This window comes from Ceratotherium simum, chromosome 2 (genome assembly GCF_057802395.1).
Source record: "Ceratotherium simum simum isolate JZ-2026a chromosome 2, ASM5780239v1, whole genome shotgun sequence".
In the NCBI taxonomy this organism is placed as follows: domain Eukaryota; kingdom Metazoa; phylum Chordata; class Mammalia; order Perissodactyla; family Rhinocerotidae; genus Ceratotherium; species Ceratotherium simum.
The window spans coordinates 57,813,341-57,830,640 of NC_141901.1; the positions used below are offsets into that span (position 1 = coordinate 57,813,341).

Here is a 17,300-nt window from a genome sequence, read left to right on the forward strand (position 1 = left end):
GTTTAAAACCTAAACAAAGGTAAAGGAACAAAGATCTTGACCATCCTGAAAGTTAGTTCTCCACTGCCTCACTTAAATCTTTCTTTTACTTCCTGATAGTCGATGGCAAGATCAACTTTCAACTTTAGGCCTCTAAGCAACCTGGTTTTCTCTTGTGCTTGGATGGCCATAAAACTACATGGGGAGATGTAGCTGGTCCAGGGCAGGTCTCTGATTTGTACTGTGAAGCCTGAAGTAGAACACAAAAATTACCTGGCAGCATTGGGAAATTGAGATAACGTTGTTCTTAAAGTCAGTATCACATATGCAAGTTCTCACAAGTAATTAGAGTGAAGGGAATTAGTGCTGTTGTGGGTCTGTACAAATGAGTTGAGGACTGTGATTTTTTTGAACATCTAGAAGGAAAAAAATCCATCAAAGGCAGGTTTTTAATTGGAATAGAGACTAACTTTACCTTATACGTAACTGTCAATACAGCAAGGAGCTCTGCAACAGGAAACTCCAGAACTATGCTAAGCAAATGGATAAATATCTGAAGTAACTAATCAAGCCAGACAAGCAATGTCCAAAGAAAGTCACAGCTACAAACCAGAGAAGAGTGGTCAAGATATAAGAATATAAAGTGGGCAAATGAATTAGAAGAACCAGCAGTTATTTTTAAACACTCCAAAATGTGCATATAGTAAAACACAAATAGAATACAAAAGAGAATAAAAAATAAACAAGGCAAAAAAAGTTTTTAAAAATTTGGTCCATCTATTCTTACATGTAGCACCTTGTAAAAAATAACAATCCATTAGTGAAAATAATAATAAAATGATACATGGAACTGGAGATTTAGAATGCAAACTGTCAAAGATGAAAATGTCATCTCAAGATCCACTTATGAATAACTGTAAAAGTTCCTGGAATTTTCATGCCAGGAGGTGAAATCTGTTGCAGGGCTGAATTTATAAGGTTAGGGAAGACTGGCCATTAAGGAGCAGAATACTTCCTCTTTACAGAGAGCCTAATGGATGGCAATTCTATAGCCCAAGGTTTTAATCAGGTGGAGAAGATGTGACTGTCAACAAAATAAAGCTATTGTTGCAGTCCTTCCTGCTAGGATCTATTACTGTTCTTTATTCAGTAAAATTTAATTTTCTTAGATGTGCCGATTTCTTAGATGGTCCAAACCCTGGCCACCTGAATTCTGAAACATGATCCATCACAAATCTCCAGCATTCTCCACAGAAAAGACACAAGGCAACTTTTAGGTTCTTTGATTACAACTATCAATCCTTTTTCTCCAGGCTAGCAGCTATGATGTTTCATCCCCACATTCTGGCTCTGCTATAAGAAAAGATCTTTTATTTCAAAATACAATAGTGATTTGCAAGGCTGATGATCAGAATCACCTTTTTAAAATTACAGATTGCCAGCCCACCAGCCAAGAGTCAATCTCTGAGATAGATCCAGGTGATTTCCACTTAAGGCATATTTGAAAACCACTGACTTAAATTGCGTCCCTGTGTCCTCAAGAAATGTGCATTTAGATAAGTTATTTGGGATGGTGGGATGGGGGATGATCTTCATGTGAACACAGAACAAATGTAAATGGTGTAGAGGCAGAAAAGTGGAGAACTACTATTTTTCATTAACACAAGGGCTAAAAAATGAACATCTCAGATAGACATATTCAAATGAAAATACAAAATGCATTTCAAAGTAAAATTAACTTTTTTGGATTATCTGTTATTTTGGGTTATCAATAACACCATCCCATTAGTCTGGACTATAGAAAGACTACAGTTAAAACAACATTCCACCAGTTCTCATTTTCAGATGATCCTTATTACAGAATACAATAAGGAAAAGATATATTCAAAATGAACACGTAAAAACTATCAACCCTATTTACATTGTGGGCATAAGTCAATCATCAATTGAAGCTGACAGTTTTCTTTTAGATCCAGATTCCCCAACCCCCCAAAAAATTGTTAAATAATACAGTTATATCATCTGCATAGTTATACTGTTCCAAATAGAATAAGAAAAAAAAAACTACCAATAAAGGCACTGAACTGCTGTGGCTTGCTTTCTGAACCAGCTTTGATGACCACCAAAAATTTTTTTTTAAACTAGTGAAAGGTCACATCAAAAAATGAAATAGAATCCAATCCAAAAAGATTGGACCCAAAAGGCACTGCTCAAACTACTGGAATGCTCAAAATGCATTCTCTTCATTTGCCTTCCCCCAATGGACCATTCAACATTTAATGACATCTGCTGTACACTGTACAAAAGGACCTGCAGGCTGAGGTGAATACAGCTCTCCATACAACCAAAATGTAAATCTGGAAAATGGATTATGACGGCATATCACTTACACAAATATGACATAAGATCCTCAGTCAGGCCAAGACTCAACAATACTATTACACCAACAGACTTCAGGGAACCCTTCTACCTAAACCCATTCTCGACAAAGGCCAAAGCACACTCAGCAGGGGCAAAAAGAAACAGAAGAAAATATTCCAGAAAAGACTAGTTACAAACAGGAACAAACCTGGACTCTTTACTCACCATTTTAATACTGCTGCCAACTATAACAGATTAAAATCTGTACATACGACAAAGTGGAAAAAAGTCCCAAAATGCAACAGTTTCAGCAAAAGAAGATACTGACTAAGGATTACTACAATTAACATTGCTACAATAAAAACAATGGCAAACAGGGATTTGGCACCACATTTACAAAGTAAAAGCATGCACTGTTAATACACTTTAGAAATTTCCCAACAGAAAAAGCCATGGAAGATGGAAAACAAGGGGCATCTTTTACAGAACTCCCTATGACTGACACAAACAAGCAAGAATCAAAGTGGCCAATTTAGTAGATATGTAGCAGCAAAGTCACTGGTTCTGTTTGGAATTTAGCAATTTGCATTTCTAATTGGCAGCTGCCCCCAAGTGTGTCCATATCCAAGAAGTTGATTTTATCATACTACATCAGCATTTATCTAGTAATTTGGTAATCAGCATAAATCAGGTAACTTTCAGCCATAAACTTAAAAAAAAGAGAGCTAGAATCTTATTACAGAACTCTCCAATGAAATCACCATTTAGAACCATAATGGTACTTTGAACAGGACAGTAACATAAATTTCACCCAAAAAAGTTATAATTATAGCCCCAATAACTGTAAAGAATTAAGTAATTATGGAAATATTATATCTGGACGATACCAAGAGTTAAAAACAAAGAGTTCCTACTAAGAGGAATATTTTCAAGATGAGCTGGTCACATCGTGTGCATAGTTAAGACTGTGTTTTAATCAAGACTCTTTTGCAAACAAAGAAATAAAATTTAGTAAAGTTATTCTTCTCTTGATGAAAAAAAAACTTTAAAAATTACTGGTGGTTTTTTAAGAAGGGAAATAAAAAGAGTAAGCTACATATTGAAGTTCTGGAATGCAGCACCTCAACTCCACATCTGCCCTAAACATTTGAGATTATGAAATCCAAGTGACATCTTGATGACTGAATCATACTTTACAGTTGTTCCAATTCCAAGGTATGACTTTAGCATCTCGTGTCAATTAAGAGTTTCCTAATACAGAAGACTGTGCTAAAGAGTGCTAAGATTCTGCATGCTGCTGCCATTCCCTGGTCCCGTTCATGCTTGCAGCTGCCCAATGAGACAGCAAAAGAAGTCTGGTCTCAACACTCCACACTGTAATAACTAGAAAAGAAGAACATTATTAATTAGAAAAAGTTTACAAAGTCAAGAGACATCACCATAGCACTATAACTGAATTCTTCGAAGTTTTACCTTTTATTAACATCCACACTCTTCAATAAAGTCCACATTCCTTTAAGTTGTTTTTAATGATGACATCTGTAACAGCATCAAAAACAAACTGCACATTCTTGGTGTCTGTGGCACAGGTGAAGTGAGTGTAGATCTCCTTGGTATCTTTTCTTCTGTTCAGATCTTCAAACTGGCACTGAATGTAAGCCGCTGCTTCTTCATATGTATTGGAACCTGAAGCAGAGACCCAATAGTCTCAGGTCAAATTATAACAACTGAACTCAACTAAGTCATGCCATCACCATTTACTTATGAAGAGAGGGAATATGACTCAATTGAATATAGACAGATTTCTATATTTCTATAATCATTAGGTTTCTCTATATCATTAGATTTTTCTTGAAAGCACACTCGCACTGTAACTAAAACAAAATCATCATACACAAAGATCCACAAAACTTTAAGTTTCTCTTTGCCCTTTCATTTAGATTTTTCAGCTAAAAAATCTAGAAAGTATGAAAGGAAACTAGGGAAGTGGGAGGATGCATTTCTAGAAGAACACAATTGTTTAAAAGGTCCGAGAGCCTGTGTTCCTTGTAGTGACCTTGAAATAAACAATTCAAAAGGGTAAGTCATGGTTCTTTTCAAAATCATTCCAGTTTTAAGTGGGCTTAGCCTCAGAGCCTTCTGGCAATAATTTAAATAACCAAAGGTAAACCAATAGATGTAAAAGGGAAAGGGGCCTGAATTATACACCTTTAAATGGTGAATTTTATGGTATGTGAATTATATCTCAATAAAGCTCTTACTTTTTAAAAGGAGGGGGGACCAAAAGTAAACCCTATTTTCAATAACATTTGTAATTAACACTCTTAATCACCTGCTTCCTACACCATCTTGTCTCCCTGTGATCCTTCAGAACAGCTCTAGAAACTGGCTACAGAGCAAGGGAAACTCTACAAAGACAACACACACCCTTATTCCTGTGAACTAGAGGCTATTTTCAGTGACATTAAGCATGACAAAAAATACTAACAACTAAGTATATAAAGAAGACTAAATAACAAAGAAAAGCTTAAGAAAGAAAGAAATACTATTTAAACAGAATATTTAAAGAACTGAAGGAAGATAACTTGCTAGGTGCTTGAAATGGGTTTCTTGAGATCTGCAGAACTTCTGTAAATTAAAGGAGACAGATGATTGAAAAGTGAATTTTGTCTGATAGGAACAGATATTGATACTTGGGAAATCAGGACTGTGAGAATCCTTAAGAATGAAGTCAATGGAAGAAAGCCTTGGAAATTCACCCAAATGAAAAAAGGGGGCAGGCCCAGTGGCATAGTGGTTAAGATCGCGCTCCGCTTCGGCGGCCCGGGGTTCGCTGGTTCGGATCCAGGGCTGGGACTTACACACCGCTTATCAGGCCATGCTGTGGCAGGCGGCGGCCCGGGGTTCGCTGGTTCGGATCCAGGGCTGGGACTTACACACCGCTTATCAGGCCATGCTGTGGCAGGCGTCCCACATAAAGTAGAGGAAGATGGGCACGGATGTTAGCCCAGGGCCAATCTTCCTCAGCAAAAAGAGGGGGATTGGCAGCGGATGTTAGCTCACAGCTAATCTTCCTCAAAAAAAAAAAAGGATATGATAATGAGGACTCTTTGCTATGTGTGAAGATTCTCAGCTGGAACATTAATGTCAATCCTTTTACTTCAGTCAGATTGCTCTCTCATCCTAAAACTTGGCTGCTTTCTATAAACTCATCTAAACTCTCACCTCTCTCCTCACTCTGGACAGATGACCACATTTCCAATTTCCCTGAGAAAACAGAGGCCATGGGGCTCAAACTATATCTCAACTTTTTAGCACTTCACTTAAAAAGTTATCTAAATCTGCACTTATCTATACTTTTGGTCTTACAGATATGTTCCTTCCAGTTCAAAATTCAATTGTTCTATCTAGACTTTTTTTTAAGTTGAGGTGAAATTCACATAACATACAATAAACCATTTTAAAGTGCACAATACAGTGGCATTTAGTGTATTCACAAATGTTATGCAACCACCACCTCTCTCTAGTTTCCAAACTTTTTCACCGCCCCAAGAAAACACCCCTTTCCCATTAAGTAATCACTCCACATTCCCATGTACTCCTCCCTAATATCCTGGTAACCACCAACCAATATGATTTCTGTCTCTATGGATTTGCCTGTTTCGGATATATTATATAAAAGTAATCACACAAATTTGACCTTTTGTGTTTGGCTTCTTTCACTTACCATAATGTTTATGAGGTTCATCCAAGTTGTAGCATCTATCAGTACTTCATTCCTTTTTACAGCTAAATAATATTCCATTGTATGGATATACCACAATTTCTTTATCCTACTTAAACTCTTCATTCCTTCTTTTCCCACCTGCTTACAAATCTCACTCCATCAATTACATCCACTTTTTATAACCTCTCTTTTTCTATAGGATCTTACCTTTAAGCTGATAACATTCTTAAATCTCTCCTTCCTCTGTAATCCAAGCTGCTCAAGAGTAGGCTACACTTGTCTTCATTTCTTCACTTCCCACTCAGTAACTCACAGTACCTGGCTCTACTCTCATCATTCCTCTGACACTCCTCTCAATAATGGGCAACAATCTCCTGACTGCTAACTCCAGAGGCCATTTTTCAATGTGTGTCTTTTTTTTTCTTTTTTTTGTGTGTGAAGAAGATCAGCCCTAAGCTAACATCCATGCTAATCCTCCTCTTTTTGCTGAGGAAGACCGGCTCTGAGCTAACATCTATTGCCAATCCTCCTCCTTTTTTTTCCCCCCCCAAAGCCCCAGTAGATAGTTGTATGTCATAGTTGCACAACCTTCTAGTTGCTGTATGTGGGACGCGGCCGCAGCACGGCCGGAGGAGCGGTGCATCGGTGCGCGCCCAGGATCCGAACGCGGGCCGCCAGTGGCGGAGTGCGCATACTTAACCGCTAAGCCATGGGGCCGGCCCTCAATGTGTGTCTTTATTTATCTGCACACGACATTGCTGACCACTCCTCACTTTTTAAACTCTCCTCTTGGTTTTTGATACTTTGGCTCTCCTGGTTCTTCTCTTTGTATCCTATACAAAACTTTCTTTCTCTCCTGCCAATAGAGGCTACTAGTCTCCCTCATTCTATCCATGACCCTTTTCTCTTCTCATTCTATATCATCACCCTAAGTCATCTCATCCATCTCCATGTTGTATTTACACATGATCTCAAATCAATATATCTAATTCCCCAACTCTCCCCAAGCTCCGGGGCCATGCAGATAACTGCCTATTAGATATCTCCATCTGAATGTTCCAGATACTTCAAAATCAACATTCCTAAACATGAATTTAGATCACAGTACCAGCACCCTATCAAGACAGAACTCTGGGAGTACCTTTGACTTTTCCCACTTCTTACCCTAGCTACACCCTTTCACTTTATTTTATTTATTTATTTATTTTTGGTGAGGAAGATTGTCCCTGAGCTAACATCTGTGCCAGTCTTCCTCTATTTTGTATATGGGATGCTGCCACAGCACGGCTTGATGGGCAGTGTGTAGGTCCACACATGGGATCCAAATCCATGAACCTGGGTCACCGAAGCGGAGCACCCGAACTTAACCATTACACCACCAGGCAGGCCCCCCGCTTTCACTTTATTATAGAAAGCATTTACAGTGCCTGCTTAGCTAACAAGTTCCCCTTCCCTGGAAATACCCATCTCTGATCTAAAGGTCACAGTGGTATGGCCCTGGCAGTCATGTTTGTGTCCCTGACCTTACCTGATTGACTGGGCTAAGGATTTGTGCCTGACTTAACCTTGGTCAGAATCTCTCCTATAGGAATTTGAACCTGGGGCCAACCAATCCCAGTCTAGCCTGGTCTTTTAAATGGAGGAGACTTAGAAACTGTCACAGGGCCCTCTTTTATCACATAAACTGAGTAGCAGAGAAAGCTGGTAAGCAGAGAGAGAAGAAGAAAGAAGACACACAGAGAAGGAGAGAAAAGAGATGGAGAGAAAAGTGCCTCCAGGGTTCCTGACAGCTTTCTATTTTCTAGTTCTAATTGCATTCTGAGACATGTCTGCAATTCTTACCCTTGGCTTCTATGATATATCCCCCTATCTTCACCAAAAGTTTTTATTTGCATCCTATGAGAGTCCTTGTTAATTCAACTCCCCTACTATCTATCTTTATTGCCATTTATTGCATAATCTTCCAAAGCACAGTTTCTACTATATCATGTACCCCAATTAAAATCCTTCAATAGCTCCCCACTGTCTCAGCATGAGATACAAGACCCTCTATAAGCATCCCTACCCATCTCTCCAACCATTCCTTCCCACTACTTTAAGCTCCAGCAATACCAAATTCTTCCTTGATTCCAGAACACATCATGTCATTTTTTTACCTTCATATTTTCATTTATGCTATACCCTCTTCCTAAAATGCTATTCCTTCTGGAATGATTTCTAATTCAATGATTCTAATTGCCTGGTGATTTCTAATTCATCCTTATACTATCTCACTCCAAGTGTCATTTCCTCTAGAAAAAAGACTACACTGATCCCACAGAGGTAACCGCTTCTTCTGTTCTTCTTCTATTAATAAACATTTTATACTACAGTGAAACTCTTTATGTGTGTCTCTTTCTCTACAACTAATGTCAGTTTCTTGAGTGCAATGGCTGCACCTTATCTTTGTATTTTCTTGAACAAATTTATACCAAATTTTTATTTTTCTCTATTTTTCTCAAAAAATGAGGAGGACAGAAATATAAAATAAACACAGTAAACTCAATTATGTCTAGCATTTCAGACTTAAGGAGTCTTAATCACATGCTTAATGTTGATACCACTACCAGTGAAAACTCTCCATAAGGATATATATCCATTGTTCAAAACAAAAGCCAGTGTAGGAATGTCACTAAAGTGTTGATCTAAGATGTGTACCTCTAACAAAATCTTTCATGACGCCTTACCTGTGTATTCTGGATAACAGATAGTTAATGGACTCCTCTTTATTTTTTCCTCAAAAAGATCTTTCTTATTGAGGAAGAGAATGATTGAAGTGTCTGTAAACCATTTGTTGTTACAAATGCTGTCAAACAGTTTCATGCTTTCATGCATTCGGTTCTGAAAAAGAAACAAAGGATGACAGGTCAGTAGCAAAAAGTAAAAGTGGATTAATGAAAAAACAGACCAACAAGTTTTAAAAGCACTGAACGGCATTCATGGAAATCAGTGAGATACTGATAACACAAAAGCTGAGTCAGTGGTCATTTTTGTAATTCTTGGAGGTTGGCAGGTGGGAAAAGGACTGGCTAACAAAAAGGACTTAATCCTGCCCACATACTCAGTGTGCTGTCATATCTCTTAAGAGTTAACAAGGCATGGATCAATATTTTGAAAATCCAATCTCACTGACAAGGAAAAAATTAAGGATATTAAGTTTTGGTTCAGTGAGCGAACAGATGCACAAAGTCTTCCTAACAGTTATTTCCCATTTCCTGGCTGCATTAGACAGGCTTTTTCCAGAAGCTCCAACATACCATCTCCTCATCCTCAGCCAGAACAAGGTCATAATCACTGAGGGCCACACAGAAGATAATTGCTGTCACTCCCTCAAAACAGTGAATCCACTTTTTTCGTTCTGATCTTTGGCCACCTACATCAAACATCCTGAGTAAGGGGAAAGAAAGCACAAATTCAGCAAGGTCACACACACACCTCTCCCTAAACCGAAATGGTTAGGAAACTTCTCACTATTGCATATTCAAATAAAACGCCATTTATAATAGAAAAGACAAACAAGGAGCAGACAAAATGTAGTCAAAATAATTATCTGCAGTTAAAAGTAAAAGAGAACAACATGAGAAATAAAATTTAGGAACAATCAAAATTCCTATTTTAGATAAATAGTTGAGCTTCCTCTCTATCAGAGCTTGTATTAGATGTGCCAAAAGTCAGCAGAATAAGCACTGAAATGAATTAAAGGAAGGAGGCGGGGGAAAGACAGGAAAAATGAAGAGCTGAATAATACAACTTAAGATAATAACAGTAAAAATAACTAATATTTACTGAGTGTTTACTATAGTACCAGACACTACCCTAAACACCTTAAGCATATTAACTCATTTAACCCTCATCACACTCCTATAAGTACTATTTTTATCCCCATTTTACAGACGAAGAAATTGAGGCACAAATATGTTAAATAATTTGCCCAAGGACACACTACTAACAAATGGGGACTGAGGATCTGAACCCAGGCACTCTAACCCAGCACCAGAGCTCTTATCCACAACACCACTCTACCTCTCAAAATGGTTTACCTCTTTAGTTAAAAGAGAACAATGAAAAAATATAATTCCTCAACTTGCATTCTGCTTCCATAACCTCTCCCTACTGATTCAAAAGTTTGTTTTCCTTACTTTTTTTTTTAATTGAGGTATAATTGAGATACGTTTTACTTACTTTAAGGAAAACATATTTTAGAGGTTAATTATGGAAAAAAGTAAATTATATTTTATGGTAGGACTCTAAGAACCCAATTCTAAAAACAAAACTTAACTAACATTTCCCAACTCCAAGTATTATTTGAACCTAATTAATAATAACAAAGCCTCAATTATTCACATACTTTATGTTCCACTCCAGATTAGTTTTAGTGCACTTCTCCCTTCTGGCTTACTTGATATCCTGAGTCAACTGCTGAACTTCTGTCAACAGTGTCTTCATCTGCCTGCTATAGTAAAAGGAAGACCTGCACTGCGCTTTTAGCTGGTACTAGGGTCCAAGGAGGTCTAAGCACACAAATGCTTAGATACTCTTAAGACATATGCTTGATGACAATGATAAAATTTTTAAAGGTAAACTGCCAGCTGGTTTAGTGTCTCATATCTACAGTGATTAGGGGTCTATTTCCAGAGAATTTTTTCCCCAGAGACTGAGAGAAATAAGACATAGTTGAGTAATTTCTCAATGTATGTTTGAAAGAGAATAGTCATCTTATCTCTTCATGACCCAACTTTTTCTTTTGGTTGATCTTACACAGTCTTTTTCAACCTTTGGTCACAACAGCTGGAATGATGCAATCACAGCTGGCTTTAATACCCAGTCATATTATAGGTTTTAGGAAAGCTAACATCATGTATTTCACCATGGAAGTCTTTCAAGGGGAGATACACACTGGTACACCAATAATTTCAGTTTACTCCTCCATTTTCTTCTATATAGTCCATAAAACTTGTAGAACACCGTGCAGTTCCCAAGGTGGGCTTTTAGCACATAGTAACATTTACAATATCGTTCACTAACAGATCAACATTTTATAAACATTACCTCACAACTGAGAGACAAGTAAGCAATTACACAATGCCTTGCATATAGTAGATGCTCAATAAATGTTTGAATAAATGGATAGTAGTTTTGCCTAGAGAGAAGAGGAAAAGGAAGAAGTGATAGTACTTCATAGCAAGATATCTACATGCTAGCAATAAAGTGGGTGCAGCACCTTAATGAGATCTGGCTATTGATCCTGATGTAAGAAGGAAGACCAGTAGGATTTACCTAACTAAGCATCAATCTACGACGACATCAACAAGAAAGTTTCCCACACTAAATAAATAAAGGTCACAACATTTAATTATAAATGAATTACTAATCTTATAGTACACAAAGAGACATCTCATTCTTACAGTTTCACAGGTGATAATCCTCGTGGCCTTTGCTACTCTTGTTAAATAAATTCATCAGTACTAAAGGTAAGCAGCTCTTCTATTCTAAAAACATTCAGCTGAACTGCTATTTTCCTGCACCAGGTTTTAAATCCGTTTTGGTGTATTAAGATTTCAGGACCTGAACTGGTATCTAGTAATAACTAAATTTTGTGTGGATTTCACAAATCCTGTGGAGCAACTGTTTCAGAGCAAAGAAAACTGAGAGCTCTGAGCTAGAGGTTACATTTGCGTACAACAATGCTATCACATTCTACACACAAGCATAATGGGGTACCTAAAAAGGACATCATATACTGAAGGGGAAAAGTTTGCTCCTAATTTCAAGCATCACAAAAGCAGAAAACAGGAACCAAAAAGACAGTTCTAATATTTACAAAAGACCACTATCACAGAGACAAGCTGAAGCCTATTTTAGAATTACTAATGCTGATGAGAAAACCCTTTGTAACAGAACACTAGAATTTTCTCTCTGAAACAATCACTGTTTATGTATCATCATACCTCCCCAAAATACCTATATCCCCAGATCAATTTACCATTCAGCACTGAATTAAAAGCTTAGTTGTTTGTGCGTGATACTGTGCACAAATCAGTCCAAGAGCCGTGACAGTATTAGCTCCATTCCATCTAATGTAAAGGGAAATGCAATCCAACAAGAAAGACTGACACTGTGAGAAAAGCATTGCTATTTTAATATCAAAATGGCAGAACAAAGCCACATAATTAAACCAAAAAACTGGTTTTATGTCCTGTTAGTATTGTCGTTACCCTTCTAAACAACAAACATTCAATACCTGTTTTCGTGATTCCAACAAAAAAGCGGCTGAAAAGAATAAAATTAAAAATAAAATAAATTGGTAACCATAGGATTACTTTTATTGATACCTAAGTTACTTTTTAATTTTTAATTTAAATTCCTCCAAATGGACAAAAATATTTGATGCTATTTGGAGAAAAAAGAAATGTTTGGGCCCCCATTCAGTTAAAACATTCAAATATTAGCTGATGAATATGACGCTAAGTTTCCAAACCAAGGAATGTTGTTTAGAGAAATTTTACCCTTAAAATTAAGAAATTAAGAGATAACAATTAAAGGAACGATATCTGTGTTCAGCACATCTAGCAAAAAGGCTAATGACTTACTTGAAGTATAGGTCTTTGAAGGTGAAATGCGTTTCCACAATGCCTGTGGTCTTCACTCTTGTCCGCAGGACATCTTGCTGGGTTGGAATGTAGTTGCTTTGGGATATTCTATCCAAATCATTTAGGTAACTAAATAAAATACACATTTGTTTTTACCTGGTGAAGCCAACCATGTGCACAGCAAGTCAATAGACTAAACTAGTTGCCTGCCAAAAGTAGATATCACTGAACCTGTCACTAAAGTGGCAGAACAAAATCAGATCTTTACTATCACAGAAATGATAATGAGAAAAAATATGAACCTAGCATAGGACAATTAGTGTAGGTTCTATATACACTACACAACAGTGGTTTTAATTCTACCAAAATTAAACTATGAAGGCCAATTAAACAAAAACAAACAAGGAAATGTTATTCTTATTAAAGAATTATCCCTGAAATTTAATACTAAATCAACTGTACACTGCACAGTACAAAAACCAAACCAAAAGCCCTCAGATGTTTACAGTTAATGGATCGCTTGTATGTTTAAACATCTGATAGGATGCTAGAGAATGGTGTTTGAATTACTAAAATTACAAAGAGAGCTATACTCAATAAGAATGAGTGTTTTCTATTTTCATTCATGAAACAGAAAGTTGTGGGTTTATTTTTTTTTTTAATTTAAGCCAAAAACAAATTGCAAATACCTCCAAAGAATTTAATTTGTTCAGTGAAATAATCAAAAGACTGCTTCAAAGCTAAAGTAAATTCTTCACAATTTCAGGGTTCGTGAAGGTTTTTTGGCTAGAAAACTGAAGAGCAGGTGGCACCATTATAAGTGAATCATTAATGATCTATAAAAGTAAGTGGTATTATTAATGTTAAAGAATCAGTCAAGCTTAGATCAACAATTATGAAAAAAAACCTATAAATCATACGGCTTCAGGTGTGTGTGGTTAGAGGATTCAGAGCTTACTGAATACATGATGGAAAAAAGCAATTAAGATCCAGCTTTGATGAATACTGGGAGAATTATTTAAACTATCAATATCTACAACTAAAAAATATTAAAAGATGGGCAAGACTCTTGAATTGTTTCTAAAGTTAAGTTTCCAGTTAAAGAATAAGTAAGTTTTTCAAATGTCATTTAATTTCTTCTTATAACAATTTAAGCTAGAATGAGGATAGGAAAAGTAGGAAAATATAATACTGCAAAAAATACCTTAATGCTTAAAAGTGCTTTCATTTAGTACAGAGACAGATAAAGGTGACAAGAACTCACCAAGCCTCCAAAAAGCACATTTAAAAAAATACATTCTGAATATAGGTCTTATAAATAAATACGTTGTAAAAGAAGCAAAATAGGATAGCATGTAATCGCTTAACAGAAATATTAATCGCAAAGTCTCTAAAACTATGTAACACTCAAGAGAATTTTCTTGACAAACAGATGTTTCAACTTTGTTCCAAGACTCAACATTCTCTTTCTATACAAAGTCTACTATTGTGATCTGGCAAAAGATTTATAAGTGGTGACTAGTATCAGAGAAATCCATAGTGGAGCCCAGCCAGAAAGTTGGGTGCATAAAAAGGGATATCACGATTCTAATTTCCCTTGCTAGCTGGCAATCAATGCAAAGCCCTGATGCAGAGGGAACTTACTGAGTTGGAAGAGATCCAGGACTCAGCTGCAAGAGATTTTTCTCCTCCTTCTCTTACTTATTACAAATTACCATGGAGCTACTTTCATGGTGCCAAGTCTCCCATTTACATTCCAAGAGGAAGCATTGTTTTCCAAGTCATACGAAATGACCAAGGGCTCTATAACCACAAACTGAAACAATATTTTTTGTGTGTGTGTGAGGCAGATCAGCCCTGAGCTAACATCCATGCCAATCCTCCACTTTTTACTGAGGAAGACCGGCCCTGAGCTATACCTATGCCAATCCTCCTCCTTTTTTTCCCTTTTTCTCCCCAAAACCCCAGTAGATAGTTGTATGTCACAGTTGCACATCCTTCTAGTTGCTGTATGTGGGACGCGGCCTCAGCATGGCCAGACAAGCAGTGCGTCGGTGCACGCCCGGGGTTCCAAACCCGGGCCACCAGCAGCGGAGCGCATGGACTTAACTGCTAAGCCACGGGGCCGGCCCCCTGAAACAATCCCTATAAGGGATCCTATAGACTTCTAAGAATGTCTGTTACTTAAACATTTCCTTAAAGAGGGGCACCGAGCTTTCTCTAGGGCCACCAAGTTATATTCTGTTATAATTTCACAGAGAAAAATTACTTACTATGAAGCAGAATCATTGAGCTGATATTCCCTAGATCTGCTGAAGCAAGCTTGCACCCCACCGTCTCGCCATAACCGTTTAATCACTCCTGCTAGTTCTGGAGTCATGACTCCTTCTTCAGCACTGCCAGCTAAAACAAATAACTGCCGGGCATCATCCTGAAGAAAGCAGTTAAGAAAAGAGACAGACAGATGATTCTCCATTTCTCAAAGACCTGACAAGAGTCTCTTTAAAACACACACACACACACAGACACACACACACACACACACAGACACACACACACAGACACACACACACACACACACACACACACACACACACACACACACACACACACACACACACACACACACACACACTCTATGTGTTATATTATTTTAGAAGACGTATTAAAGAGATCTTTCCTGGCAGGACAATCTGAGAGAATTTACAATGAAGTCTTTCTCCCTTCTACCACCACAGGTAGAAGTGCAGAGCTGAGCTGAGGAATGATTTCACTCCCCTCACCACTTCACACGTCACCATGCCCTGAAAAGATGTCTTCTGACTGGCCTACATATCTCCATACTGGTTACTCATGATTTTTGACAGAAAAAAACTGGCCTATGAGACAGGCACGTGTAATACATTCCCATTTTGTTAAAGGAAGCCTACGATAAAAATAGAAATGAAAAGACTAGCACATAAGAGGTAAAGTCGAAACATGTCAAAGGAAATAAAACATTATTCAAGTTTAGGGAAAAAGCGTTCTCTTCTTCCCCCTTCGGCTCAGACAGAGAAACAGGAAGAAGAAGAGACTGAGGTTTTTAAGAAGTCTCGAAGCCTAGTGGGAAATAAATCCCTCCAGGGGATTCAAACAGTCTCTGCATTTTCCTAAAGAAATAATAATCCTCTAAATAAGAGAGGGGGAAAAAAGGCAGCAGGAGGAAAAGTAAGTTACAAAGAGAGATATGATCAAAACTTCATGAGTCACAGACAGCTTTGTAAGTGGTTACAGTTTTTAAACCTAAAATATGTGCAAGGGAGAGAGGACAGAAAAGGGCTACGAGAATTGTGATTGTTTTGCTTTATTCTACGCAGCCCTACTTGTCAGCTAGTTTAAAAATAAACACTGGTCTCACGAGATGATTTCCCCACCTCAAATCAAATATTTATCTGCCTCAGGAGATTTCCAAATAACTATCAACAAAAGCATATACTGGGTAAAGAAAAAGTAGAGAGGGAGAGGGAGCAATCAATTGTATCACAACAAGTCATTAGGACAGTAAACTAGCAGGCAAAAAGCATTTCAGACCATAGGTGAAATCACAACCAAAAACTCAAGGACTTGTGTATGCCCAAAACTGCGCATCCACCTAAGCAAGACAAAGCAAAACTAACCATAGAGCACTCCCATTCATGTTGCCAACGCAGGGTCTTCAGCCCTCATGGCTTTTGCCGAGTAATATTCCTCTAAGATCTCTTCCTGTATTCTTTCTAGTAATACTTTAGGCTCAACTCTCGCTAAGACATTTCATCTAACATCTATACTTCCTTCCTCTTTTCAGAGATAAAAAATTTAAAGAAAGAAACGAATGATTGAGAAAAGCTGAAAAATGACACAAATTGGCAAACATACTCAACAGTGAGCATGTCCTTCTACATATATGGTTTAGTCCTTTAACGTTTGAGGACTTTATAGTTCCTTGGTTCTGAGATTTAACCTATACTCAGGCAGATATTAAAAAACCTCAATAAGCACTACTTTTTTTATACATATATATATACACACCATGATTCTAATTTTAGGAACTTTAAAATAGAGAAAGAGTGATTGCTACATATTTTTGCTGTCCTGACTTTGTAAACACTGTTTTAGGAGGAAATACTTTTCCCTTACCACTTAATCTCTTTCACTGACTTACTCTTGCTTCCCCACAATAAATCCTCTTTATAGGTCTATAAAGAGGCCCCTCTTTACAATGAACTTCATACCTCTACCCTTAAGCAGATATGAAAAAACAACATATCCCACACCCAGCTCTATTCTTTCCCATTCACTCTCTAACCAACCATAAAAAACTACAGAAGGATAAGATAGGAGCTATAAATATAAATCCTTACATATGAAAGAAAAAAAGAGAAACTTCAAAAAACATATAGGATTGTAGATTAGGATGGGTAGATGCTGGAAAGGTAGGTGATTCAGGAGGCCTGAGAGGAATTAATGATGTCAACTGCATCTGGTGACATATGAGTGTTAGGTCCCAAAGATTAATGACACTACTTTGATAAGGAAAGAAATGAAAGAAGGGACGCTATGGTTTGAATTCTCGTGTCCCCCCAGAA

At 37.4% G+C, this 17,300-nt stretch overlaps 1 protein-coding gene across 1 annotated transcript in view; it reads right to left on the reverse strand.

Annotated features, from left to right (window-relative positions):
- Positions 1 to 2,551: 2,551 nt before the first annotated feature.
- The window catches only part of GNAI3 (G protein subunit alpha i3), a 39,413-nt gene continuing 24,664 nt past the window's right edge, over positions 2,552 to 17,300 (reverse strand). The window contains exons 4-9 of the mRNA XM_004420723.3: positions 14,970 to 15,127; positions 12,697 to 12,825; positions 9,364 to 9,493; positions 8,794 to 8,947; positions 3,814 to 4,026; positions 2,552 to 3,723 (exon numbers count right to left, since the gene is read on the reverse strand). Of these exons, the coding sequence (XP_004420780.1) occupies positions 3,836 to 4,026; positions 8,794 to 8,947; positions 9,364 to 9,493; positions 12,697 to 12,825; positions 14,970 to 15,127 (762 nt within the window). The 3' untranslated portion in view covers positions 2,552 to 3,723; positions 3,814 to 3,835. The remainder of the gene's footprint in view (positions 3,724 to 3,813; positions 4,027 to 8,793; positions 8,948 to 9,363; positions 9,494 to 12,696; positions 12,826 to 14,969; positions 15,128 to 17,300) is intronic.